This window comes from Callospermophilus lateralis, chromosome 15 (genome assembly GCF_048772815.1).
Source record: "Callospermophilus lateralis isolate mCalLat2 chromosome 15, mCalLat2.hap1, whole genome shotgun sequence".
In the NCBI taxonomy this organism is placed as follows: Eukaryota; Metazoa; Chordata; class Mammalia; order Rodentia; family Sciuridae; genus Callospermophilus; species Callospermophilus lateralis.
The window spans coordinates 68592714-68619990 of NC_135319.1; the positions used below are offsets into that span (position 1 = coordinate 68592714).

At 39.9% G+C, this 27277-nt stretch overlaps 1 protein-coding gene across 5 annotated transcripts in view; it reads right to left on the reverse strand.

Annotated features, from left to right (window-relative positions):
• Nucleotides 1–2208: 2208 nt before the first annotated feature.
• Armh3 (armadillo like helical domain containing 3) overlaps nucleotides 2209–27277 on the reverse strand; it is a 171326-nt gene continuing 146257 nt past the window's right edge. For all 5 annotated transcript variants that reach the window (XM_076835222.1, XM_076835224.1, XM_076835220.1 and 2 more), the window contains 2 exons: nucleotides 4590–4706; nucleotides 2209–3088 (listed from right to left, as the gene is read on the reverse strand). In XM_076835222.1, coding sequence (XP_076691337.1) covers nucleotides 2996–3088; nucleotides 4590–4706 — 210 coding nt within the window. In that variant the 3' untranslated portion in view covers nucleotides 2209–2995. The remainder of the gene's footprint in view (nucleotides 3089–4589; nucleotides 4707–27277) is intronic.

A 27277-nucleotide genomic window follows, 5' to 3' on the forward strand; every position in this document is an offset into this window, starting at 1 on the left:
TCTCTTTGCTTCAAGTGGGAAGAGAATGCAGAGAAAAGTCCACCCGAGGGGGCTGGGGATGTGGCTCAAGCGGTAGCGCGCTTGCCTGGCATGTGTGCGGCCTGGGTTCGATCCTCAGCACCACATACAAAACAAACATGTTGTGTCCGCCAAAAACTAAAAAATAAATATTAAAAAAAAAAAGAAAGTCCACCCGTTCTCAGATACAGGCGCTGTAGACAATTTTTTGTTGCGTCAAGTTCCAGTAGGATGCCACTCTCACCTAGAGCCCCCCTTCTGGATATCATCCATTCCCAGGGGGCCTTCTTCCCTGATCTAATAATGACCCCCTTGGCCATCCATGAAGATAAGAAAAACAGTGAACCAGGTTAGTTTCTCAAGACTTCCTTGCTCTTTTGTTCCTTTTTTCCTTTCAACTTTTCTGCCCTTCTCTTTTCTCACCTACCCTATCTTAGATTCCTTGTTTTCCAGCAGATTTAGGGAGGTAGTGAAGGGTTTGGGGATCTGGGTGAGGACAGAGTGAACCAGTAATGCCCCTTTATGAAGCCCTCTACACTTAAGATTAGCTCCTTTTCTGAAAGCAGGGACAGCACAGAGCTGGGCTCCCTTAGTCTCAATGTGTCTGAATTGCCCCCAGGATACTTCCTGGGCTCCTAGCCAAGAACACAGTCTCTGCCCCCAAACCCTGCCATAAGAATGGGTGGATGGTGTTTGGTGGGTCTTGAGAAGTGGCCTGCTGAGAACAAAAGCTTCAGCTAAAGTGACCCCAGCACATTTAATCTCTTCAACAGGATTTAATTTCCAACCACTTGTTTCAATCAACCCAGCAGGAATTGTCTTTTGGGAGCAATACCCTGCTCCTGGCTCTCCTCTGACTCTGCAGAAGCCTCCAAATACCTGGCACAGAGGCTGGGCATGGGCAACTCTTTTTGAGGTTGATTTCTGGGAGAGAATGGGAACTCCTGTTTGGAGTTCTTGGAATAGGTGTATGTGAAGAAACAAGGTCAAGAGATGGACTGTATCAAGGGAAGGCAAGGAGTCCTCTGCTTAGTGACCCATGTCCTAGACCTGCCTTTCTTCACTTTATACGAAATGCTGGCAGGAATCCAGAAGGAGCCCAAAGGACTTGCTGACCTCAACACCACGAAGTCTGGAGATAAGGGAACTGTATTCTGCCTTCTTCCATCCAGAAAGCAAGGGAGGCTACAAGTGTCTGAGCTCAACTGTCCTCTACTAACGCCATGACACTCAGGAGAGTCTGTTAAGGACAGGCAGGGGTCTCCTAGCCAGATGGGACCAATACCTGGGAGATTACCTTAACTCTGTCTCTGAGAATTGAGTCTGGGCCACATAGATTAAGGGGGTGGGGGACACTAAGAAGATTGTCCCACACAGATCAATTTTTAATAACTTCAATTTGCCAGATCCAGATCTGTTCTGGGGTTTATCACCTTGGAAAATACTAATGTCACAGGCTGAGCTATCCATACAGTGATCAGTGATCAGAGAAGACCCAGTCCATAATCTCTTCAGATCATACATCTAGGCATGGGAGTCTGTTGGTGGATTCTCTGAAACTAATGCTTATCTGCTCAAAGTTGGAGCCACAACTCTGGTTCCCAGGGAGGGCAAGTATACCAAAGAGATACAGGGCTAAATGGATAACAGCTAGGGAGGTCTCACACCTGTTCTCACAGCTGGATTTCTGCACTTGATCCAATTATTTCTGTGCCTGCTTGCTCCTTTAGAAAGGGAGAGTCTTATAGCAGCAGCTATTTTGGAGGTAGCTGTGGAGTTAAAAAAAAAAAAAAAAAAAAAAAAAACCCTACAATGGTCCTGTGGAGACTATACAAAGGAGGAACCACAGACTAACTTCCAGAAGATCAGGAGATTTGCTCATGGTCCCACCCAGAATATGGGTAGATAGAATGAAGGCCCTATACATAATGGTCACCTGGCCTTTTTCAGATGGAGGGTACCCTGCTCCCAACAGGTTCTCTCCCTCCCAGGCACCAGACCATAGCAGGAACAGATTCCTCCCCAGAGGAAATTCTTAAGCAGGCTGGATGTAAACAACAGCAGGGTGAGGGGGTGGAACATGTGGAGGGGAGCTCAGCAGAGGCAGGAGAGGCCCCCAGTGGGAGGGGGTGGCTGAGAAGATGGGAAAACTGCTGGAAAGGGAACTAGCAAAGTAGGCACTTTAAGGGCTCCAGAAAACCTGTCAATGTTTATTTTGTGCACACCCTAAAGACAGTTTAAACCAAACTAAAAATGCAAAGCTAAGGTTGTAAGCCTTTTATGCTGATGAGTCAATGGGCTGGAAGGCAAGGGAAAGCTAACAGGTATTTCTGGTGCCAAAACTAAAATCCAGAAAGTGGTGGCCAGACAGTGAGCACTGCGTAGATTCCAGCCTCCAGTTTCTTAGAGGAATCGACTTTGAATGGGGGGGGGGGGGGAGTGCCCCACTCCTATCCTATCCTATCCTATCCTAAGCCTGACCTGAGGGTCCTAATGACTGGACAGAGTCCTAACAGGGTAGGGACACAGATGTCAAACCCAGCTCAGCTCCAAGCTTAAAGGGAACAGGATATGGCTCCTGGTATGTCTGAAAGTTGATCTATTTTCAGAAGCCAAGGAAAGCCATTGGCCTTCAGGGTCCTGGCCTCTCCTGAGGCTTGCCCCACCAGCTTCTGAAAATCAGCCAGAAGTCACAACTTGTAAAGTTAATTGGAAATGTGAGGGGGGTGTCCAGGGGACCCACCTAGAAGTCCCCATGTTCTTGGATGTCTCTCCTTTTGCCCACCCATTCCTCCCCAAATAAGATCATCCCTGGCTTGCCCCTGCTGTCCAAGCTTCACTGAAGTGTGGCCTTCACCAGGAGAACTCAGTATCTGTTTCTCTCCAATCTTGGAAGCAGCCCCCTCTCCCCTTGCACCCCTCCAGCTCAGGAGCCTCATGAGTAAGGGCAGTCAGTGGCTGTCAGGTGGGCATGGCCTCAGGAGATAGTGGAGAACTCCTTTAGCAGGACCTCCTGGCTGAGTGTGTGGAAGGCCAGGTTCCTCCGGACATTGGTGCTAATGGATCGAACCTGGGAAAGGGTAGGGGTAAGGTGGGAAGGCACAGAAAGAGAGAAAACAGGACATAGTCAGTTACAAACAGCAGACAGCAGTGCCTGTGGCACAGGGCTAAGGAAGTATCCACCATGCCAGCAAGGGAAAGACCTATGGAGAACAGCTGAGAGGGCCAAACTCTCTATTACGAGAGGGTTCCACAAGGAATCTAGCAGACTGCAAGGAGGTTCATCCATGTGTATGTTTATGAGAAACAAAAGGGTGGGGGGAGGAGATAATGTGTGTCCTGAGCCCTAAAATCTGCTTTGCTATAGAAAAGTTAATAAAATTGTTAGGTAGGAAACAGGAAAGAATAGCGTGGCAAACAGCAAGCAACTCAAGTTCATTAACTCCCAACTGGACCAGACTCACTCTGCATCCCTGTGCCAGAAGTGCAAACAGGAGAGCTGAGTAAGGCAGAGGCTACCACCAAAGAGCCTAAAGACAGAGCTCCTCTAATTCTCCTTCACAATCTTTTTCATCTCCCAATAGTTAATTGCTGGTCCCCAGTAATTCCCCAACATGGACATAAAGACTCATCAACTACCCCATAAAAATACTCTTACTTGCTATATCCTTACACCAATGGCTTCCCTGTTCCCAACTAACTCACACCAGAGAAATCCTGAGGAGGTCATGTCAGGGTCAGATTTGGGCTGTGTTTAGCACAAGACATGATCTAAAATCTAGCACCTTCATTGTGCATTGATGTGGTGTGGGGAAGTAAAAGCTGGGCCACTGGAAGTTATACTCCAGCAGAGGAAGTCTAAAGACATGGGAAGTAGGTACAGAGGCCTCAGTGTCCTGGTCTTAGTTCCCAGCCAGAAGTTTATGTAAACCAAGCAGGTGGTGTGGTAGGACTATAGGGAGGCTGAATTTTTCCTGAGAGCAGCTCTGATCACAGGGCAGAAAAGGGACAATTAATAGGGAGAGATCAGTTTTGTGGAGATGTTGACTGGGAGGTGGAGTAGGAGGCAGAGAAAATGCTTACTGGCTCTGGGTAGCCAAGGGTGGGGACTGTAGGAAGCTGAGTGATTGGAGAGTAGGAGTGGGTGTAGGGAGTAAAAACTAGAGAACTATATTAGGAGGGCACTCAGACTAGGAACCAGTTAGGAATTTAGGAAGAAGTGAATAATTGATTCTCATTATCCTCATTAGTTGCTCTGAGGCCTTGATAAGGAGCAATGAGCCAGAACTACCACTGGGAACACACGTCAAAACCCAGGCCCAGCTGGAGCTCTGCAAGGGCTGTCTCCATGGCTGCAGAGGAGGTACTTGCACTGGGAATATTTTCTTCTCTCATTGCCTCCTCCTGAACTGTTTTGGTAGACAAGTTTTATATTGGATCCCAACAGACCCTTCTAGTCTTAGCCTGTGGCAAACTGCAGCTGTTCCCTAAATGTCCACCTACAAACAGAACCTAGTAGCTGGGAATGGGCCCCCAAGAAACATAGGCAGAGCCAGGGGCAGAGTACTCACCAGCTCTTTGAAGAAGGCAGCTTCCTTATGCTGCTCTGAGTAGCGCTCATACTGGTCCAGGCCATCCTGCAGCTTCAGTGTGAGTGTGTCATAGTTGGCTCGTACTACCTCTAGCACCTGAGGGAGGTAAAGAGCAGGGCATGGACCATGTAAATCATGGGCCTTAGCCTCACATTGCTACCTTATGGGTTGGATTCAGTCTAGGGTGATACCTCCAAAAGACCCTGGCTCACTACTTATCATCCAGAAAAAAGCCAGGCCACAGGGAACATTACTTCCTAATCTGTTCTATTCCCCTCCTTTCTTTACCAACCTAGCCTGGCCACCAAGGATGTTTACTCTGGGTATGATAAAAGAACATGAGAAGTAACAGAACTGTGAATGCCTGAGGTCACTCATATTCCTGATACTATAATTTTCCTCTCATCCTCATCCTGAAGCTTTCTCTGGCCAGGTTGTCAGTGTCATACTTTGCCAGTGTCTTCTTGCTTCTCCCTATCTGGGAACTACATTTCTTCAGTCCTGGGATATTCCTTAGCACCAATTGCCACTTGTTTTTAATCTCTTGATGCCAACTCAGCCTTCCTACCTATTGTGTGGATGAAACTTTTAGACATCCAAGCCTTTGGGTACAGGGCATATTTTCAAGACTGAGCTATAGTTTTTGTTTTGATGAGAGATCCCTCTCTTCAACAATGTCAGAAAGACATTGTTGAATGTCAGGGGGAAGATTCAGACTTCGGCTGACTCTGGGAACCTTGGGTACCACTGGTTAAGAAGGAAAGGGCTACTATAGCTAGGCCTGATATGACTTCAACTTATAAGACCATCAAATAAAGGCAAGGTCTGACAGGGGAGAGGCACTAAATCAAGTAGGCAGAAGTGAGTTGAGCAGAAAAGAATTACCAGGAGAGGGAATGACTATTCACTTTGGTAGTTTAAGGGCACTTATCTGACCTGTAGGAAAGCCTATGACATCATGGAGAACTCCCTGCTCAGTAGGGAGCTTGAGGAGAAGAAATGAGTGATGAGGGACTATTAGCTCTGCAGGGTGGTAGAGAATAAGCCAAAGTCAGGGTAGGTCAGAGGGATTGAGAATAGATTCCAAAGGAGTACAAAGGTACCTCTGGACTGTTCCTTTACCATTCTAAATTTGTGTTTGGGCTGACTTTACTTGGTAACAAACACTTCTGTCTGCCAAGAATTCCTGAGGAAAGAGATGAGCTGGAGAGCACTGGTAAAACTTGTGTCCCTAAGGGAGAATTCTCTGAGTTTCAGTTCAGAAGGAAGGGACAGCTAGGGCACAGCTCTGGCCCAGTTTTCTTCCTTCCAGACATTCTCAGCTCCATAAAATAATTCTGTTGGCTCTTTCCCACAGACCCTAATACAAGCTGGTTCCTTTGCTTCTAATTTCAATTGTCAGCTCTGTAGGTAGGTAGACCACAGCCCAGCAAGAGCAGTCACAAAATAATCCAGTCTTACCAAGAACATGGGCTATATACTTGAGTCAGAATCTTGGCTCAGAAGTGAATGGCTCAAACCCACAAAAAGGCAAAATTTTCTCCAAGATGGAAACATCCCCCAGGAACCAAGCAAAATAAAGTAATACATGTTTTCCTAAGTCCTGAAACATGGGCAGCCTCTGCAATGCCTATGACCCAGCAACCAGGGCTTGGCTTTCCTTAAAAAGGTGTCAGGTACTAAAAGACAAAAACCACGTCAAAGCCAATTTCTGAGAAAAAGGTGCAGTATGTTAAGAGATGTCTCTACCTTCTAACTATGCCCCAAGAGTCTAAGGCCTCCAAGACTCCCTTGATGACCTAGACATTCTCCTCTTGCCAGGGAAGAATGGAATGTCTAAGGTCTTACTTAACAGGGAATTTTCCTTTCTCAATAAGGTGGGCTTTTCAAAGTATAGCCTAGTACAGGTTGTTACAGGAAGTTCAAAACAGAAAAGGCTCCTGAGCTACTAGCTCCTTAGAAGGAAACCAGAAGCCTGGCTGGATCATTACGCAGTGCATGATTACGGCTCCACTCTTATCTGGATATTGCCCAGTGCTGGCTCCTCCTTCCCTGGTCTTTCACGTGGGCTTCTTTCCTTTCTTTCTCTTTTACCTAGCAAAAAGTTGCCCATCGGCTCATCTAGACTCCACCATCTCCTGCCCTCATCACCTCTCAATTACTTGCAAGAGAACATACTCTAAGCTCAGGTCTGGGCCTCAACTCATTCAGCACTTCAGAGCACTTGCCAAGTCTGGGATTTTGCTTTCTGGAGCTAAAGACTTCAGGAACATGTGCCACTTGAGCTTCAACACTGTCTTGGGGTGTGGCAAGACCAATTTCTCAGATTGTGTTTAAAGGCCTTAGGCTTTATTGGGCCCGGTGGTGCATTCCTGTAATTCTAGAAACTTGGAAGGCTGAGGGCCTAAGCAACTTAGCCAGACCCTGTCTGAAAAATAAAAAATAAAAAGGGTAGGGGCTATAGCTCAGTGTAAAGCACTCCTGGGTTCAATCCCTAGAGGGAAAAAGAAAAAAGAAAAAGAAAAAGACCTTAGACTTTACCCTAATTTACAGCCTTGGGATCTGGCTTCCTGGTAACTCCAATTGCCCTTATCAGGTTGAGATCCCTTCCCAATTCATCAGGTTAACAGTCTAGTCCCCAAGGACATACAAACCCTCTTTCATCAGCTGTTGGGTTTGTGGGATTCCTAGAACTAGGCCCACTACCTTAGCTCAAATAGCTTCAAAGTCAGAAATCTCCTACATGACATAATCTTTAAGGAACACTTACAACTCCACTTATGACCCTTAGTAGACAGGAACTTGGGTCCTGGTAAGAGCCTGATAGAAAAATAACTTACTTGAGCCAAGAATGGTAGCACATGCCTCTAATTTTAGCAATTTGGGAGGCTGAGGCAGAAGGATCAAGGCCAGCCTTAGCAACTTAGTGAGACCCTGTCTCAAAATTTAAAAAAAGGACTGGGGATGTGGTTCAGTAGTGAAGCATATCTGGGTTCTATCTCCAGGACCAAGAAAAGAGAGAAGAAAGATAAAGGAAGGAAACAAACTGAATTGGAGTTCCACTCTATGTGTATATGTGCTACTGGGGGTTGAATCCAGGGCCTTGTACTTGCTTGGCAAGCACTTATTAACCAGGTAAATTTATGTAATTTTCTTTATTTTTTTGAGTTTCAGTTTTTATATCTGTAAAAGGGGATAGCACTACCTTAAAAGAATGATGTGAAGATGAATAAGGATTGTCCAATGGCTGGCACATAATGAATAGTCAATGAGTGGTTTTAATTTTATAATTACTAATGGTGTTTGGAAGTTCTGATTGTCTCCAGATAGTTCTAATCATAAGCCAAGAGCTAGGGTTTCACAGATCTTCACTTAGCCAATGGCAGATTCTGGTGCAGCGGAAACATTTCTATTTGATGTGAAAGGAAGCCTGCAATAAGGACCACACTGTCCTAAGTATAACTAACAATGCATGAGCCGGAAGACAGAGTGCCAGTATGCAATACTAACCTTTACAACTTTGGTAGTGCACAGGACTACAGGTTATATCAAAGAAAAATGAGCAAAGAGGCTCCTAAAGACTCAAATTCACATGATACAGACTGTGAGGCTCTTGGCCACATCAGGATTAAGATGTCATCAATGATGTAAAGTAGATGATATTCCAGTGCATTAGGTTAGTTCAAAATTGTTGACGAGGTTTAAGACACATGTACTCCTTGGAGCTGTGGTTGTAGCTCAGTGGTAGAGTGTTTGCCTCACATGTGTGAGGTACTGGATTTCATCCTCAGCACTACATACAAATAAAAAATAAAATACAAGTATTGGGAAGGGAGAAGGCATGGGGTAGGAAAGATGTGGAATGAGATGCACATCATTACCCTAAGTATATGTATGAAGACATGAATGGTGTGACTCTACTTTGTGTAAAACAGGAGATATGAAAAATTGTGCTCTGTATGTGTACTATGAATTGAAATACATTCTGCTGTCATGTATAACAAATTAGAATAAATAAATAAATTTAATAAAGGTAGTGTGTTCACCTACAACTAAAAAACATTAAAAAAAAAAGACACCTGAGAAGATTCAATGTGCATTCTTTAGACTATTCAGTATCCAATGTATCAATGCTCTATCTTCTGTCCTAAAAAAAAAAAAAAAAATATATATATATATATATATATATATATATATATATATATATATGCACAATATCTCTATTTTTTTATTTTTAGATGGTGCTTGGGATTGAACCCAGTGCCTCACGCATGCTAGGCAAATGCTCTGCCTCTGAGCCACAACCCCAGCCTTCCCTCAGTCCTTTTTTTACATTTTATTTTGACACAGGGTCTCACTAAATTGCCCAATCTGACCTCAAACTTGCAATCTTCCTGACTTAGCCTCCTGAATATCTGGGATTATGGGTATCTGCCACCAGGCCCACCCCACTACCTCCCCCCTTTTTCCACCTTTGAAACAGGAAATATCTTCAAGCCTGAAGACAGCCACAAACAAGAATTCCCAAGTTGAAAAGTTTCTGGTGATGGCTATCCAATTTTGATGCCAGAAGGCTTTGCTCTGGGCCTGAAAAACTGCTCATTCTTAAATCTACAGGCCTGAATTCCCAGCAGAGAAGGACAACTAAGTAATAGGATGTGTCCTATCAGCAAACTTGTTTTCATTATCTTCTCTCAATTTAAACTGACATCTAAAGTATGACTTATTTCTCAATCAGGGCAACATGTATGGTCTGCCCTAGAAGCCAGACTGCCAAATAAAGATGAACCCATAAATAGCAACAGAAAAGACTTCCTTTTTAGAATAGGAAATACACATAGGCCAGGAAGATGGCAGTAGAAGTAATGAAAAGAGACTATCAGATCAGAAATCTAGATTCAAACTTGACCTGACTTTTAGTCCTTAACTATGAAAAAGTCATAATATTTTCTTATAATATTTTAAAGATTAGAGATAATATATAAAAATAAATGTAAGAATATAAATGATAGGATCTAATAAATAGAAGGTGCCAAGTGAATAAAGGCAATTAAGAAGAAAACAAAAAGAATAGGAAAAAGAAAAATGGAAATAGAAAGTATGTGATACATTCAAATAAGATGAATCAGCTGGTTAAATGGTGGCCAGAAGAACCTTAATTTTCCTAGCATGTAAGGAAAGTGACATGGAAGGCAGCCACACTTTTTTATGCCAAAGTGTTACCATAGGGACAGAACAACAGAAATAATAGTTCCAGAAGGAACCTTTGAAATTGCATACTAGTTCATGGCCCTCATTTCACAGAAGAAGAAATAGATGTCTAGAAATATTACAAATTTCCCAAAGTCACAAAACAGGATTAGACAAACAATTCAGTGTTCTATTTGTATTAGCAGACTAGTCTAATCTGGAACATGTTCTGGGACATATTTTTGGATTTACAGATTAAAGGTGTTCTTCAGAGGAGGCTGGGGTTGTAACTCAGTGGTAGAGCGCTTGCCTAGCATGTGTGAGGCACTGGGTTCGAACCTCAGCACCACATATAAATAAAATAAAAGGCACATTGTCAACTTAAAAAAAAAAAAAAGGTGTTTTTCAGAGACCAAAGATTCAAGGAATTCAAACTCATTCCTTTTAAGAAATAGGAAGTCTAAATCTGTGGAGAGCTGGGAAGAAGCCTGGTTTCATGTTTGAGCTTTAATGATGACTAGGCTCCTCAGAGTCCTAGGACTTGTTAATTTCTGCCAGTAGCCACTGAAGATTCACTCAACCCTGTTGACAGTTGGTATAAGCCACGAGCAAAAGTTTAAAACTCATAATTAGCAAAATCTGATTTGGGTTGCTATTTTTTTTCAAATATTTTTTAGTTGTTGATGGACTTTTATTTTATTTATTTGTGTGTGATGCTGGGAATCGAATGCCTTATCACATGGTAGGCAAGCGCTCTACCACTGAACCACAACCTCAGCCCTTGGGTTGCTATCTTAATTACGCAATACTCATTTATGTTTTATTTTTATGTTTTGCAGTGCTGGGGATTGAACACAGGGTCGGGTACATGCCAGGGAAGTACTCTATCACTGAGCTGTACCCCCAGTCCTTTTTTTTTTTTTTTAATTTAAATCAACTCTGAAACCTTAAACAAGAACATTATCATGTGTAAGTCTGGATCATGCCCTTGCTTCACTTAATTTAGCCTCCCAAGTAAGTAGCTGCAGGTAGTTTTTGTGGTAAATGCACTGGGGTTTTCTTATCATCTGCAGAGGAATAATATAACAAGTCAAATATACTCCTCTCTCTTTCTGAGGAATGAACCCAGAGACTCTGCACATACTAGGTAAGTAATCTATCATTGAGCTTCTTCCTCAGCCCTTTTAAAAATTTTATTTTGAAATAAGGTTTCACTAAATTTTTAGAGTCTGTAAACAAGTCAAGATGACGCCTGGCATTTTGCAAAGGGAGTGGTTTGTGAAGTAAAGCCAGCGAGCCATTAAGTGTGGAGATTCCTTATTGGTTGACTGCTGTATCTAGTTTATGTTAATTAAGATAAGCTGTGTGTAATGTATATATACCCCTCCGGTCCTACAATAAATGGCTCCCACTCCTGCTGCATCAATGTACACAAGTTGTTCGTCACCCCCCGGTTATTTTGCTGCAGCCGGACTGCAACAAAAATTTCCAAGGTTGGCCTTCAATTTGCAAATCTTCCTACCTCAGCCTCCCAAAGAGCTGAAATTATAGTCATGTGCAACCACTCCCAGCACAATATTCATTTAGAAGCATGAAATTCAAGGGTCATAAATCTTCAGTTGGGCTTTTGGGGCCGCAGCCATCCTGGACTTCATACTTGGGGTAAGTGTTAAAAGGATTTAATAAATTCCTTCTATAATGAATGCTCATACTTCAAGGCTAAACTTCTATTCTCCCAAAGAGACTGTAATCATTCTGTTCTACTTCCATGTAGTTCTGTTTGAATCCTGTCAAACATAATCAAAGAAAAATTTATGTCTGGATGGTATGACACAGAGCTGGGGATATAGCTCAGTTGGTAGTGTGCTTGCCTTGCATGCACAAGGCCATGGGTTCAATCCCCAGCACCATGCACACAAGCACGCTCGCACACACAAGACATGTATGGTTTGACACAGATATAAGAGGGAATTAGGAGGAATAAAAGATAAAAAGGCTTTTTAGAAAATTTTCATGATAAACTTTGACTATCTCTCCCACTGAAGATGGATCAACTCTGAAACCTTAAACAAGAACATTATCATGTGTAAGTCTGGATCATGCCCTTGCTTCTCTCTCCCATCAGTTAAAAAGGGCCAAGCAGATATTGCATGTTCTACAAGTTGATGATAGAGACATAATGAAAAAATTTAGTCTAAGGCAGGGGAAATGTCTTTCCTCATGATGGTTCAGGATTTTGGATGCACCTATCCTGGCACCCATAGAACCAAGGTCTGGATATTCAGATTTGCTCTCTAGCACACCCCTGAAAAATATTCACTGTTCTGACCTCTTGGTCATATCATAATGTCCCATCCCTAAAAGAAACAGTGCCAAGTGCACAGTAGGTCTTCATAAATGGTCAGTGGCTTATCCACTGGCCTGCACCCAAATAGACTGCTATGAAGAAGAAGGTCTAAGTAGCTACAGGTAGTTTTTGTGGTAAATGCACTGGGGTTTTCTAATCATCTACAGAGAAATAATATAACAAGTCAAATATACCTACCATTTCTTAGCAAGGAAAGATAAAGCCTTTCTTCTTTTAATACCCAGTAAACTTCCTCCAACTTAAAGGAAGTTACCTTTTCCTATAAAAATGAGAATGACCTACTTAGGACATTCATTGCTTAACTTCCTTCTCTGGATTTGTTATAGGGCTGAAATAATCTATACTTTGTCAAGAGACTGAAAGAAAAACAGAAGGTCCGATCTTTCATTTCCTTTGAAAATACTTAATTTAGCCTCCCACCCTTCCTTTACTTTCCTAAATCCAGACCTTCCCCAGACTGTTAATATCTCCCAATGAGGAGCAGTTCTGTTTTCTCACAGAAAGCACAAAAGGTCTGTATTAACCTTGTAATTTCACCAGCCTAAGGACAGCCTCTCAGTGGCATGATCACAACTAAGTTAAGTGGTAGCTAGGTGCTGGACAGCTTGGAAGAGGAATTCTGATCAGAGAGAAGCAAAAACCGATTGTTTTTCCATAATCCATACTTACTGTTCTAAATTCAGGACTATAGCTAGATAAGAAGCACTGTAAAGACATTATGTAAGCAAGACCCTAGCTGTTGGGTCTACTTGTACCTGGGTGCCAAAAAAGTTTTATCCAATAGCTAGTATTTCCAAAACAACATAGTGGTTAAGAGTATGGATGGAGCTGGATGTGGTGGCACATGCCTATAATCCCAGTGATTTGTGAGGCTGAGGCAGGAGGATCGCAAGTTTGAGGTCAGCCTGCACAATTTAATGAGACCCTCAATAACGTAGTGAAACCCTGCCTCAAAATACAAAACAAAAAGAACTAGTAATGTAGCTCAGTGGTGGAATACCCCTGAGTTCAATCCCCAGTAAAAGAAAGAAAGAAAGGGCTGGGGTTATGGCTTAGTGGTAGAGTGCTTGCCTAGTATGCATGAGGCATTGGGTTCGATCCTCAGAACCACATAAATGTAAAATAAAGATATTGTGTCCAACTAAAACTAAAAAATAAATATTAAAAAAAAAGAAAGAGAGGGAGGGGGGGGTAGAGGGAGGAAGAAAAGAGTACAGCTTAAGAGCTATTCTTCCTGGACTCATATCCCATCTTCACCATTTACCAGCTGGGGGAGCCTGTTTCTTTATCTTTAAAATGGGCATAACAATATTTTAAACATATAGAGATAGTTCTGAGGACCAAATAGACAATGAATACGAGGTGCCAAGTGTAGTGTCTGATACACAGAAAGTGTTTAAGAACTGTAGCTGTTACTATTATTATTTTCTTTCACCCTGATATGACCCTATGACTATTTTTTAGGACCTGAAATTGGGAAAACTGGCCTGTTTTCATAGCTTCTCTGCTAACTCCTGCCATAAACAAGCAAGCTCTCCCATCTCCCCTATCTTTCTGGAAGATATCTGTATCCTACAGGCTTTCTATGGAGGAATTTACTTTGGAGAAAAGAACATAACTGCCCTAGAGTTTGTATACTAACAGGTGTAGGCAGGTATAGTGGCAGACTCTCTTCTGGAGAAACAAACATTCTTCTACTACTACTACTACTACTACTACTACTACTACTACTACTGATTTCCTCACTGAAATCTGTCATAGTTAGATGCTTATCACCCTAAAGGAAGTGACCCAGTGTTGCATTATAGATTGTTTTATAATACCTAATAGAGTCCTAAGAAATAGTAAACACTTAACATTGTGGACTAATTTAGTAACACAGGGTCAACCAAAAAGGAAAGGAATCTCTCATAAAGGTCACATGGTAAGATTAGAAATAGACCTTGACAGTCTAACATTAAGCACTGTTCTTAGCACCCTGATAGGTCTCTAAAGCACTCAGAGTCAATACTGCCTTTATGAAGCAATATAAATCACCATGAATAGGGTGACTGAAGAATCAAGATAAAAAACCATGAATAGGCACACAAAACACGTAAACACATACAGGGGCACCAACAGCACTACTCATGGTTTGCAAGTCAGCAGCATAACCAAACAGTGAATGAGCAGAGAGGTTGAAACAGTGTCACAATTTTTTTTAAAATTTTTATTGTTGGTTGTTCAAAACATTACATAGTTCTTGATATATCATATTTCACACTTTGATTCAAGTGGGTTATGAACTCCCATTTTTATCCCGTATACAGATTGCAGAATCACATTGGTTACACATCCATTGATTTACATATTGCCATACTAGTGTCTATTGTATTCTGCTGCCTTTCCTATCCTCTACTATCCCCCCTCCCCCCCCTCCCCTCTTCTCTCTCTACCCCCTCTACTGTAATTCATTTCTCCCCCTTATATTTTTTTCCCTTTCCCCTCACTTCCTCTTGTTTGTAATTTTGTATACCCCTGAGGGTCTCCTTCCATTTCCATGCAATTTCCCTTCTCTCTCCCTTTCCCTCCCACCTCTCATCCCTGTTTAATGTTAATTTTCTTCTCATGCTCTTCCTCCCTGGTCTGTTCTTAGTTACTCTCCTTATATCAAAGAAGACATTTGGCATTTGTTTTTAAGGGATTGGCTAGCTTCACTTAGCATAATCTGCTCTAATGCCATCCATTTCCCTGCAAATTCTATGATTTTGTCATTTTTTAATGCAGAGTAATACTCCACTGTGTATAAATGCCACATTTTTTTTATCCATTTGTCTATTGAAGGGCATCTAGGTTGGCTCCACAGTCTTGCTATTGTGAATTGTGCTGCTATGAACATCGATGTAGCAGTGTCATACCTGTCATACCTGTAGTATGCTCTTTTTAGGTCTTTAGGGAATTAGTGGAGAATTTTGTACTCAGATTTAGCTCCCAGAAAGTGGAAGAAGTAGGAGACAAAGGACATCTGGCTTCCTTAATTGTCTCTGTCTTAAAAATTGTGACACTGCCCTTACTCCAATTATAAGTCAGAGACAATTAAGGAAGCCAGATGTCTTTTGTCTCCTACTTCTTCCACTTTCTGGGAGCTAAATCTGAGTACAAAATTCTCCACTAATATAGCAGAACCTTTGAGACAGCAGCTGTAAGGACTACCAGAGCCAATCACCTGAAAGGCAGATCATTTGGGCTCAATACTGACACTAGGAAAAAAAAAAAAAAGTCCCGGAAAAGGATGAACAAAAGATGGGAAAGAATATCATTTTACTTCCCTAATATACAAACTATAGGTTTACTTCTGCAGAAATGTTTTGATGCATCCTGAAATGCTCTTCTGCAATGGGTTCAATTTAGAGACAAATTTTAACTACTTAAATTCACCTCATCTTTAATATCTATGCAGTATATTCATTAGCTAACTGTCCAAAACAATCTAAGCAGACACACAATCTTTCAGCACATAAGTTCAAAGTCTTGCTAAGCTATTTTTAGTACCTGTTCAGCAAAGCAACCAAAAGATTCCCACCTCAGAAGACAAGAAGAAACAATCAGATCTATGAGCTCCAAGTGTAACTAGTACCCAGGGGAGACTATTAACTTCCTTTAGATGCTGTCTGTTTACTCTTATATAGGACAATGCTTGGTCCATGTCCTCATGGACAGTGAGTATTGGCACATGCCTCTAATCCCAGTGACTTGGGAGGCTGAAACAGGTGGGTAGTGAGTTTGAGTCCAGCCTGAGCAATTTAGTGTGCCCCTAAGTAACTTAGTAACCCTGTTTTAAAATAAAAAATAATTAGGGCTGGGGGTATAACTCAGTAAGAAAGTGCCCCTGAATTCAGTCCCAAGTGCCTAAAAAAAAGAAAAAAGTGACAGTTGAAAGGACAAAATAGTATATGTTGAAAGAAAAAGAAAAAAAAAAAGAAAAAAAAAACCATTCACGCTCACATATATATGTGGGTTTTTTTTAGTGTGTGTGTGTACTGGGGGTTAACTCAGTGACCCGGGTGCTCTGCCATCAAGCTACATCCCTGACCAATTTTATTATTATTTATTTTGAGACACGGTCTTGTTAGCTGCTGAGGCTGGCCTTGAACTTGCAATCCTCCCAACTCGGTCTCTGGAATCAGTGGGATTACAAGCACAAGCCACTGTGCCTGGTGCTCTCCTTGTGTTTGCAAAGACTGGAGGGTCAAGCTTTTTAAAATAATCAATGTTAAGGCTGGAACTTGGGTCCAATAATAGAAGGGAAAAATGGGAAAAGAAAATATCTTTCAGTGAATTACCTTTTAAAAGATATAAAAATAGCTGGGTGTGGTGATACACACCTATAACTTCAGGCTACTCAGAGGCAGGATGACTACAAGTTCAAGGTCTCCCTGGGTAATTTAGTGAGGTCACATCTCACAACTGTGTGTGCATTTGTGTGTGTGTGTGTGTGTGTGTGTGTGTGTGTGTGTAGAGTTTCTAATATACATTCAAGACTTTCTCTAGTAGAAACTAGAAAAAGAAGAAGGAAGAAAGAGAATGAAGTAGGAAAAGACAAAATAAATAGTTAATGCAAGGGAGAGTTCTCTAAAAGTGTATGGAATTTTAAAAAATTCAGCTGGGTAATTCAGGGAATATTGTAACACTTTAAAGTAGTTTAGGAGTTCCACTTCAGTCATGCTGGAGTAACTGAGAACTGGAAATGAACCAATTGTTTTTAGACACTGAATAGCAGACAGTACAGGACAGGAATTCTGAGAAAAAGAATACAAGGCAAGCATGAAGTTCTGGCTGGGCTAAAGAGGTGTATGACTTTGGAGAGAGAAAGGAAGCTGAAATCTGTGACGTAGATCATAAGAGAGGAAGGAGATAGAGAAAAAGCTTCTAAATTTTGCATACTGTTTCTCTTGGAACCATTGGTAAATAATGACTATATACATGAAAAGTCGAATTCAATCAGGTCAGACCAAAAAATTTTTAAAAAATTTTAAAAAGACTGAAGGTCTATAAGCTGAACAATTCTCAGAGTTCATAAAGGACTGGGAGATACCTGAATTGTGACCAACCAGAATGGAGAGCACTTGACTAGGGAATCAAAAGAGACACCATGGTACAATAATTGCCCAGCATGTAATGTATGAGACCCTGGTTTAATCAATCCTTAGCTCAGCAATAAACACAAACAAATAAATCGAGAGAGAGAGAGACAGACAGACAGACATACACACACACAAGACCAATCACATCTTAGTAGTAGCACTAAACTAGCCCTATGGCAAAGGCTACTCTAAACTTACCCAAATGAAGATTAAGAAGTTTTGAAAGGATTATGCTGTTCCACAAACAACTGAGCTGCTTTCCAAGGTAAAGTCCAACACTACTTGAAGAAAGACAACAAAATCTAACACTTAACAACATAACAATTACAAAGTTCAGTATCCAATAAAAAAATTACCAGATATATCAAGAAGCAGAAAAATGTGATATATAACCAAGAGAAACATCAGTCAATAGAAGCAAACTCAGAAATGAGAGAGACGATGGAATTACCAACAAGAACATTTTTTAAAGAGTTATCATAAAAATGTCCAAGTATTTACAGAAAACTATTAACATAATGAAGAGTAAAATGGTAGATAAAAGGCACATATCATAAAATTGATGAAAACCAGATTTAAAGAAAAAATATTAAATGCAGCTAGAGGAACATTATATACAGAGGAACAAAATGAGAATTCACATTTCTTGACAGGAAGTATGCAAGCCAGAAAACAATGAAATGATATCCAATAAAACTGTTAACTTAGAATTCAGCAAAAAATATCCATCAGATAGCTGAGTTAATGGTATATGCCTATAACTTGAGAGGCTGAGGCAGGAGGACTCCAAGTTCAAAGCCAGCTTCAGGAACTTAGCAAGGCCTTCAGCAACTTATTTTTTTTTTTTAATTTTTTTTTTTTAAAGAGAGAGTGAGAGAGGAGAGAGAGAGAGAGAATTTTTTTTTTTAATATTTATTTTTTAGTTTTCGGCGGACACAACATCTTTGTTTGTACGTGGTGCTGAGAATCGAACCCGGGCCACACGCATGCCAGGCGAGCGCGCTACCACTTGAGCCACATCCCCTTCCCAGCAACTTATAAATTGAAGAGCTTTCTACTGTCATGTATAACTGATTAGAGTTAATAATAGTAATAATAATAAAAGGAACATTCATAAGTTTTAAACAACAACAAAAGAAAAATTCAAAAATTAAAAGGACTGGAAATGTAGCTCAGGGGTAAAGCACCAATGGTTCAATTCCTGGTACCAGACACACAAACAAATCCATCAGAAAGGAGGATGAAATGCAGACCTTTTCAAACACTCCAAGAGAATGTGTTGCCAGTGGTCCCTGCACTACAGAGAGGTTAAAAAAAGTTCTTCTGGCAGAAGAAAAACTATATTATCTAGATCTATAAGCAGGAGCTAAAGCACTAGAAATGATAAATATATGGGTAAATAGTAAAAACAAGAAAAAAGACAATTGATATTTTAAAACAAAAAAGAATAACAATGTATTGTGAAATTTACCAAATTCATAGAAGAAAAATACATGACAATAACATAAGGGGGGAAATGGAAATATACTACTGCAAGGTTATTACATGTTATAAAAGCATATAACATTAGTTTGAATTGACAAAACAAAAATTGGTTCTTTGAAAAAAATGAATAAAATTGATAAACCCTTAGCCATGCTAACAAAGAGAAGGAGAGAGAAAACTCAAATTACTGACATCCATGATGAAATTATCACGACAGACTCTACAGAAATACAGAAGATAATTAGAAATTATTTTGAAAATTTGTACTCCAATAAAATAGAAAATATTGAAGATATCGACGAATTTCTAGTTATATGATTTGCCCAAATTGAACCAGGATGAACTCAAGTTAAACAGATCAATTTCAAGCAACGAAATAGAAGATATAATTCGAAGCCTACCAACCAAAAAAAGCCCGGGACCAGATGGACACACAGCTGGGTTCTATAAGACCTTCAAAGCAGAACTAATACCAATACTCCTCAAATTATTTCATGAAATAGAAAAAGAGGAAAACTTTCAAACTTATTTTATGAGACCAATCTCACCCTGATTCCAAAACCAGGCAAAGACACATCAAAGAAAGAAAACTTCAGACCAATATCTTTAATGAACATGGATACAAAAATTCTCAATAAATTCTGGCAAATCAAATTCAAAAACATGTAAAAAAGATAGTGCACCACGATCAAGAGGGGTTCATCCCAGGGACGCAAGGTTGGTTCAACATGTGGAAATAAATAAATCAATATGATTCTATACCTAGAAGATCCAAAAATTTCCACCAGAAAACTTCTAGAGCTAATAAATAAATTCAGCAAAGTAGCAGGATATAAAATCAACACCCATAAATCAAAGGCATTTCTGTACATCAGTGATAAATCCTCTTAAAGAGAAAGTAGGAAAACTACCCCATTTATGATAGCCTCAAAAAACAAAAAAACAAACAAACTTGGGAATCAATTTAATGAAAAAGGTGAAAGTCCTCTACAATGAAACTATGGAACACTAAAGAAAGACATTCAAGAAGACCTTAGAAGATGAAAAGATCTCCCTTGTCCTTGAATAGGCAAAATTAATATTGTCAAAATGACCATACTATCATAATCACTGTACAGATTTAATGCAATTCCAATCAAAATCCCAATGACATTCCTCATAGAAAAAGAAAAAGCAGTCATGAAATTCATCTGGAAAAATAAGAGACCCAGAATAGCTAAAGCAATCCTTAGCAAGAAGAGTGAAGCATCACTATACCAGATCTTAAACTATACCACAGAGCAATAGTAACAAAAACAGCATGGTATTGGCACCAAAATAGACTTGTAGACCAATGAATAGAAGACGCAGACACAAACCCACATAAATACAGTTATTTTATAATAGACAAAGGCGCCAAAAACATATATTGGAGAAAAGATAGCCTCTCCAACAAATGATGCTGGGAATACTGGAAATCCATATGCAACAAAATGAAATCCATATGCACAAAATTCAACTTAAGGTGGATCAAGGACCTAGGAATTAAACCAGAGACTCTGCCCCTAATAGAAGAAAAAGTAGACCCAAATCTCCATCATGTCAGATTAGGCCTGACTTCCTTAATAAGATTCCTATAAGAAATAAAATCAAGAATTAATAAATGGGATGGATTCAAACTAAAATGCTTCTCAGCAAAAGAAACAATCAGTGACATGAATAGAGAGTCTAAAGATTGGGTGCAAATTTTTACTACACGCACATCAGATAGAGCTCTAATCTCTAGGATATATAAAGAACTCAATGGGCTGGGGATGTGGCTCAAGCGGTAGCGCATTTAGCTGGCATGCGTGCGGCCCGGGTTCGATCCTCAGCACCACATCCAAAAAAAAAAAAAAAAGATGTTGTGTCCGCTGAAAACTAAAAAAAAGTAAATATTAAAAAAAATTCTCTCTCCCTCTCTCTTAAAAAAAAAACTCAAAAATCTTAACACCATAAATAAAAAGCAAAAAAAACAAAACAAAAAAAAAAATCAATAAATGGGCCAAGAAACTGAACAGAAATTTCTCAGAAGATGATATACAATCAATCAACAAATATATGAAAAAAATGTTCAGCATCTCTAGCAATTAGAGAAATGCAAATCAAAACTACTCTGAGATTTCATCTACAGCCAGAATGGTAGCTATTAAGAATTTAAAAAAGGAATGTGGATGTATGTAGCTAAGTGGTAGAATGCTTACCTAGCATGTGCAAGGTCATGAGTCCAATTCCTAGTACTGAAGAAAAAAAAATATATTCTATAAACCCTAGAGGAGTCACTAAAAAAAATAAAATAAAAGAGGATAGCTAAAAAAATAGAGTAGAGCTGGGTGTGGTGGCACACACCTGAAATCCCAACAGCTCCAGAAGCTGAGGCAGGAGGATCACAAGTTCAAAGCTAGCCTCAGCAATTTAGCAAGGCCCTAAACAACTCAGTGAGACCCTGTCTCAAAGTAAAATATAAAAAAGGGTTGGGGATGTGGCTCAATGGTTAAGCACCACTGGGTTCAATCTCCGATACCAAAAAATAAATAAATAAAATAAAATAAAATAAAAATAAAGTGGACATAAAATGGAATCATTAAAAAAAAAAACCCACAACAAAACAATAAGAAATACCAGAGAAATAGTGAAAAGCAGATAGGTCAATTTTAACTCAGCTATATTGTAAATAAATTAAATATAACACTCCAACTAAAAAGCAAAGATTGTCAGACTGGACTAATAAAATCAAGACTCTATCCACCCCCGCCTTTTGATACTGGGTATTTAACCCATGGCTGATCTAACACTGAACTACATCTGCAGCCTTTTTATTTTTTATTTTGAGAGAGAGTCTCTCTAAGTTGCTGAGGTTGGATTAGAACCTGTGATCCTCTTGCTTCAGCCTCCCAAATCAAGACATTACTATGAGCTGTCTAAAAGTAATCCACTAAAATAAACCAAACTAGTACATCTAAAATATAAACATACAAGTTGAAACTAAAAATATGTAAAAAGAATCACAGTAACTCCACACCACGTATGACCACAAGAATGAGAACCTAAATAGAATAAGTTATACTCTATGTATGTATATTCTGCCAAAATACATTCTACTATCATGTATAACTAAAAACCAGGCAAAAAAAAAAAAAGATATGGTATACAAATATTAACTAAAAGACAGGAGGAGGAAAGGCTGGGGATATAGCTTGGTAGATATAGTTCTGTGGTAGAGTATATGCCTAGCATGCTCATTAAACCTTGGGTTTAATACCCTTTACTGCAACAACAATAAAAACAAAAAAGAAAGTAAAATTGCTATATCAATTTCTGACAAAGACAACTTAAAATAAGGAACAGGTTGGGTGTGGTGGCACATGCCTGTAATCTCAATAGCTCGGGAGGCTGAGACAGGAGGATCAAGGGTTCAAAACCAGCCTCAGCAACAGGGAGGCACTAAGAAACTAAGTGAGACCCTGTCTCTAATAAAATACTAAAAAACTGGGCTGGGGATATGGCTTAGTGGTTGAGTGCCCCCTGAGTTCATTCCCTGGTACACCCCCCTAAAAAAAAAAAAAAGTTACAGTGTCAGGCATAAAGAGTAAGATTTATCAATAATTGGGTCAATTCATTATGCAGACATAACAAGCCAATATGTATCTGTACCTTATATTTATGTGAGCTTCAGAACTCTGAATGAAGCAAAACTGACAGGCCAAAAGACGAAAAAGAAAAATCTACAATTATAGTTGAAAGTTTCAATACTACTCTCAGGGGGCTGAGGATGTGGCTCAAGCGGTAGTGCGCTCGCCTGGCATGGGTGCAGCCTGGGTTGGATCCTCAGCACCAAAGATGTTGTATCTGCCGAAAACTAAAATGTAAATAAAATATTAAAAAAAAATACTACTCTCAGTAACTGATAGGACAAGCAGACAGAAAGTCAGTAGAGAGATTTAAACACTATCAACCCAACTTGACCTAAAAGGTGTTTATAGAAACTCTACTCAACAATAGCAGAATACATATTTTTCAAGTACACATAGAACATTCAACCAGAAGACTCTATGTGGAGCCAGAACCAAATCTCAATAAGTTTTCTAAAATTTGGAAATCACATCAAGGTCTGACCACCAGGAAATTCAATAAATCAGTAACAGAGAGGTGTGATGACACACAACTGTAATCCCAACAGCTTGAGAGATTGAGGCAGGAGAATCCCAAGTTCAAAGCCAGTTTCAGCAACTTAGTGGGGCCCTAAGCAACTCAGTGAGACTCTGTCTCACAATAAAAAATAAAAAGGGCTAAGATATAGCTTAGTGGTAAAGTGCCTCTCTGTTCAATCCCCAATACCAATAACAAAACAAAACAAAACAAAATCAGTAAGAGAAATATATCTGGAAAATCCTCAAACAATGGAAATAAACAATGCATTTCTAAATATCACAAGAGAAATCAAAACATATTTTGAACTGAATGAAAATGAAAACAAAACATATTAAAACTTATGTGATGGGTTGGGGCTGTGGCTCAGCGGTAGAGCACTTGCCTAGCAGGTGCAAGGCCCTGGGTTCGAGCCTCAGCACCACATAAAAATAAATAAATAAAGGTATTATGTCCAACTACAACTTAAAAAAATAAACATTAAACAAATTAAAAAAAATTATGTGATGCTATTAACATGGGAAATTCACAGCACTAAATTTTTATATTAGAAAATAAGAAAGATCTCAAATCAATGACCTAAATTTTTACTTTAAGAAGTTAGAAAAAGGCAGGCATGGTAGCACACACATTTAATCCCAGCAAATCAGGTAGTTTAGACAGAAAGATCACAAATTTGAGGCCAGCCTTGGCAACTTAGTGAAACCCTGTCTCAAAATAAAACAATTAAATAGGGCTGAAGATGTAGCTCAGTGGGTTAAGCACCCTTGGGTTCAATTTGCAGCATACACACACACACACAAAAAAAAGTTTGGTTTTTGAAAGATATCATGAAGAAAATGCAAATGGGAGCTCTTGACCTGGAGAACATATCTGCAATACAATATATACAGCAAAGAACTTGTATCCACAATACGCAAAAAGTCATGAATGACAATAAAAAAATAATCAAATTTCAAAAATAGGCAAATGGTCTGGACCCTTCAGATAATCTATGTGTTCAAAAGAAGATATAAAATGGCTGTATGTATGAAAAGCCGCTTATGGTACCAGCCATCATGCCAATTAAAACTAATAATAGCTGGGACCTGAAGTGCATGCCTGTAATCCCAGAGGTCTGGGAAGCTGAGGCAGGAGGATACTCGGGTTCAAAGACAGCCTCCACAATTTAGTAATTGTGACTACATCAGCCCCCACCTGATAAGCCTAAGGAGAAAAAATACATTTCCTTTTCCTCCTTTGAACCTCCAGTGAAATATCTCTCATTACAAATCCATAAACAATTGTCTAATGACCCTTATTTAGAGTGTGTTTCCTCTAAGACAGCCATTATCATCTCATATTAATCTTGTATCTAAATAAAATATAAAAAAGGACTGGGGATGTGGCTCAATGGTTGAGTACCCCTGGGTTCAATCCCTGGTACCCGCCACTGCCCCCCACAGAAAGAGAGAGAGAGAGAGAGAGAGAGAGAGGGAGAGGGAGAGGGAGGGAGGGAGGAGAGAGAATTAATAATAAAAAAATGTAGGGGGGGTGCTCAGGTTGTGGCTCACTGGTAGAATGCTCACTAGCATGCAGGAGGCACTGGGTTCGATCCTCAGCACCACATAAAAATAAAATAAAGATATTGTGTCCACCTAAAACTAAAAAATAAATATTTAAAAAAATTATTTTAAAAATGTAGGGCTGAGGATATAGTTCAGTTGGTAGAGTGCTTGCCTTGCATGCACAAGGCCCTGGGTTCGATCCCTAGCACCACAGGGGGGGGGAAAAAAGTAATGGCCAGAACACAGTGGCCCATGCCTATAATCCCAACGATTTGGGAGGCTGAGGCAGGAGGATTGCAAGTTCAAAGCTAGCCTCAGTAACTTAGCAAGATTCTAAGGAATTTAGCAAGACTCTGTCTCTAAATAAATATAAAAAAGGGCTGGAGATGTGGCTCAATGGTTGAGTAGCCCTGGTTCAATCCCTAAAACCAAAAACAAAATTAAACAAACTGTAATGAATGTATGTACTACATGCCCATTAGAATGGATAAAATTAAAAGATTCATAATTCCAAGTGTGACAAGGATATGAAGTAGTTGGAAATACTATATGCTATTGGGTGGAATGAAAAATGGTATAACCACTTTTGAAAACAGTTTTGGCAGGTTTTTTCCTTTTAGCCCTTTTATTAAGGTATAATTTACATATCATAAAATCATTAGTTTATTTATTTTGGTATTGGGGAGTGGACCCAGGACCTTACACATGCTAGGCAAGCCCTAGATTACATCCAATTCCTTTTCTAAATTTTATTTTGAGATAAAACCTCTCTAAATTGCTGAGGCTGGTGTGTGATTCTCCTGCCTCAACTTCTTGAGTTGCTAGGACTATATGCACCACCATGCATATAGTCCTATGAACATTTTTTAGTTCATAGAACTTAGTTTTAGTTTTTACCTGGACCTTCTGACAAATTTAATCATTTGTAAAGCTCAGGGACTTATAAGATTCCTGCCTTTGCTAATATTCCTAATGATGGTTCTGCTTTTCCTTCTTCATAAAAGATTAATATGAGATGATAATGGCTCTCCTAGAGGAAACACACTCTAAATAAGGGTCATTAGACAATTGTTTATGGATTTGTAATGAGATAATATTTCACTGGAGGTTCAAAGGAGAAAAAGGAGGTGTATTTTTCCTCCTTAGACTGATCAGGTGGGGGCTGATGTAGTCACTCCAAATATGCCAGTTGAGAGATACCTACAAGAGCACATAAAAATAAAATAAAGATACCGTGTCCACCTAAAACTAATCTACAGGCATGATGCCCAGTAGAACTGGTTCTTTTTCAGAACACTTTAGCTCAATGTGGCTTAAAAAACAAACAAAAAACATCAAAAGAACACAGCAGTGGTGGGGCACAGCTGTAATCCCAGCAGTTCAGGAGGCTGAGACAGGAAGATCTCAAGTTCAAGGCCAGCCTCAGCAATTTAGTGAGGCCCTAAGCAACTTAGTGAGACCCCATCTCAAAATAAAAGACAAAAAGGGTTGGAGGTATGGCTAAGTGATTAAGCAATCCTGAGCTCAATTCCCACCACCACCAAGAAACAAAGCAAAACAAACAAACAAACAAAAAACCCAAAATACAGCCAACAGCACAGGAAGTAGAATAAACAGCAACCTGTAACAAAACAACAGACTTGCACTGAGTGAGTATCTCTCCCTCCACTGGATGTTTACAGTGACTTCTTATCCAAGGTAACCTGAATCTTTCTCCTGAATCTTTCACCACTGGATATAATTGTTTGGAAACAATGATCCAAAAGGTAAACATAAACCTCAGATTCCAGAAAGACAATCTGCTATTGGTGATTAAAACCAAGGTCTCATGCTATTAGGCAAGTGGGCTACCACTGAGAGATATCCCCAGTATCCCTCCCCGCTTATTTTTCACAGTACTAGGGACTGCATTCATGGTGCTCTACCACCAAGCTATAAAATTTTAAAAATTTTATTTTGTGACAGGTCTTGCTAAATTCCCCAGAAAGCCTTGAACTTGCAAGGCTCCTGTCTCAGCTTCCTGAGTAGTTGGGATTATAGGTGTGTGTGGCTATACCTGGTGATGACCTGCTTTTTAAAAGGTAGCTGTTTCTTCTATATAGCTTCTCTGCATACGATATGCAGAAGTGTGTGTGCATGTGTGCATGTGTGGGGGTGTTTTTCTTTCCCCTTTCTATTTTCATCTCTTATACTTCAGGACCAAACCCAATTTTCCGAATCAATTTAAGCTGGCCAGTTCTCTCAGTTCAGGCCAGTTATCAGAGAGCTCTCTAATGCCCTAAGATTTATTGATCTGACAGGCAAGCTTTGCCCCTCAGCAAGGCAGACCAGATAATGAACCTCACAGTGGGTAATTAGTGAGAGGCTATCAGTTGGTTCAAGGAATAGTGACAGTGACTTTCTTTAATTTCCCTGGGCTGTCACCCCCTACCCCAACCTTATTTGGTTGAAGCCCTAGAAACCCCTTGTGAAGTTTTTCTTTACACTAATTACAGATCCAACACACACTGGGCCCTAACCTGTACAACAAAGGCATCCGATCACACTAAATGGCAACCAAGGTAATAGGAAACACGACACATACAAATTCATATCAGACCCTTTCCTTCTCCTACTTATTGCAGGCAGGGCACTCTGCCTAGCTCCAATCAAGAGGCTAATGTCTCTGCACTCTCCACCTGAGGTTTCTTTCCTTGGAAACATATCACATCTCAGAGAGGGAGAGTAGAAACACTATCTCTGATGCTAACTCACTAGCAACTCAACATGAAGTCTCTGCCTCCTCTC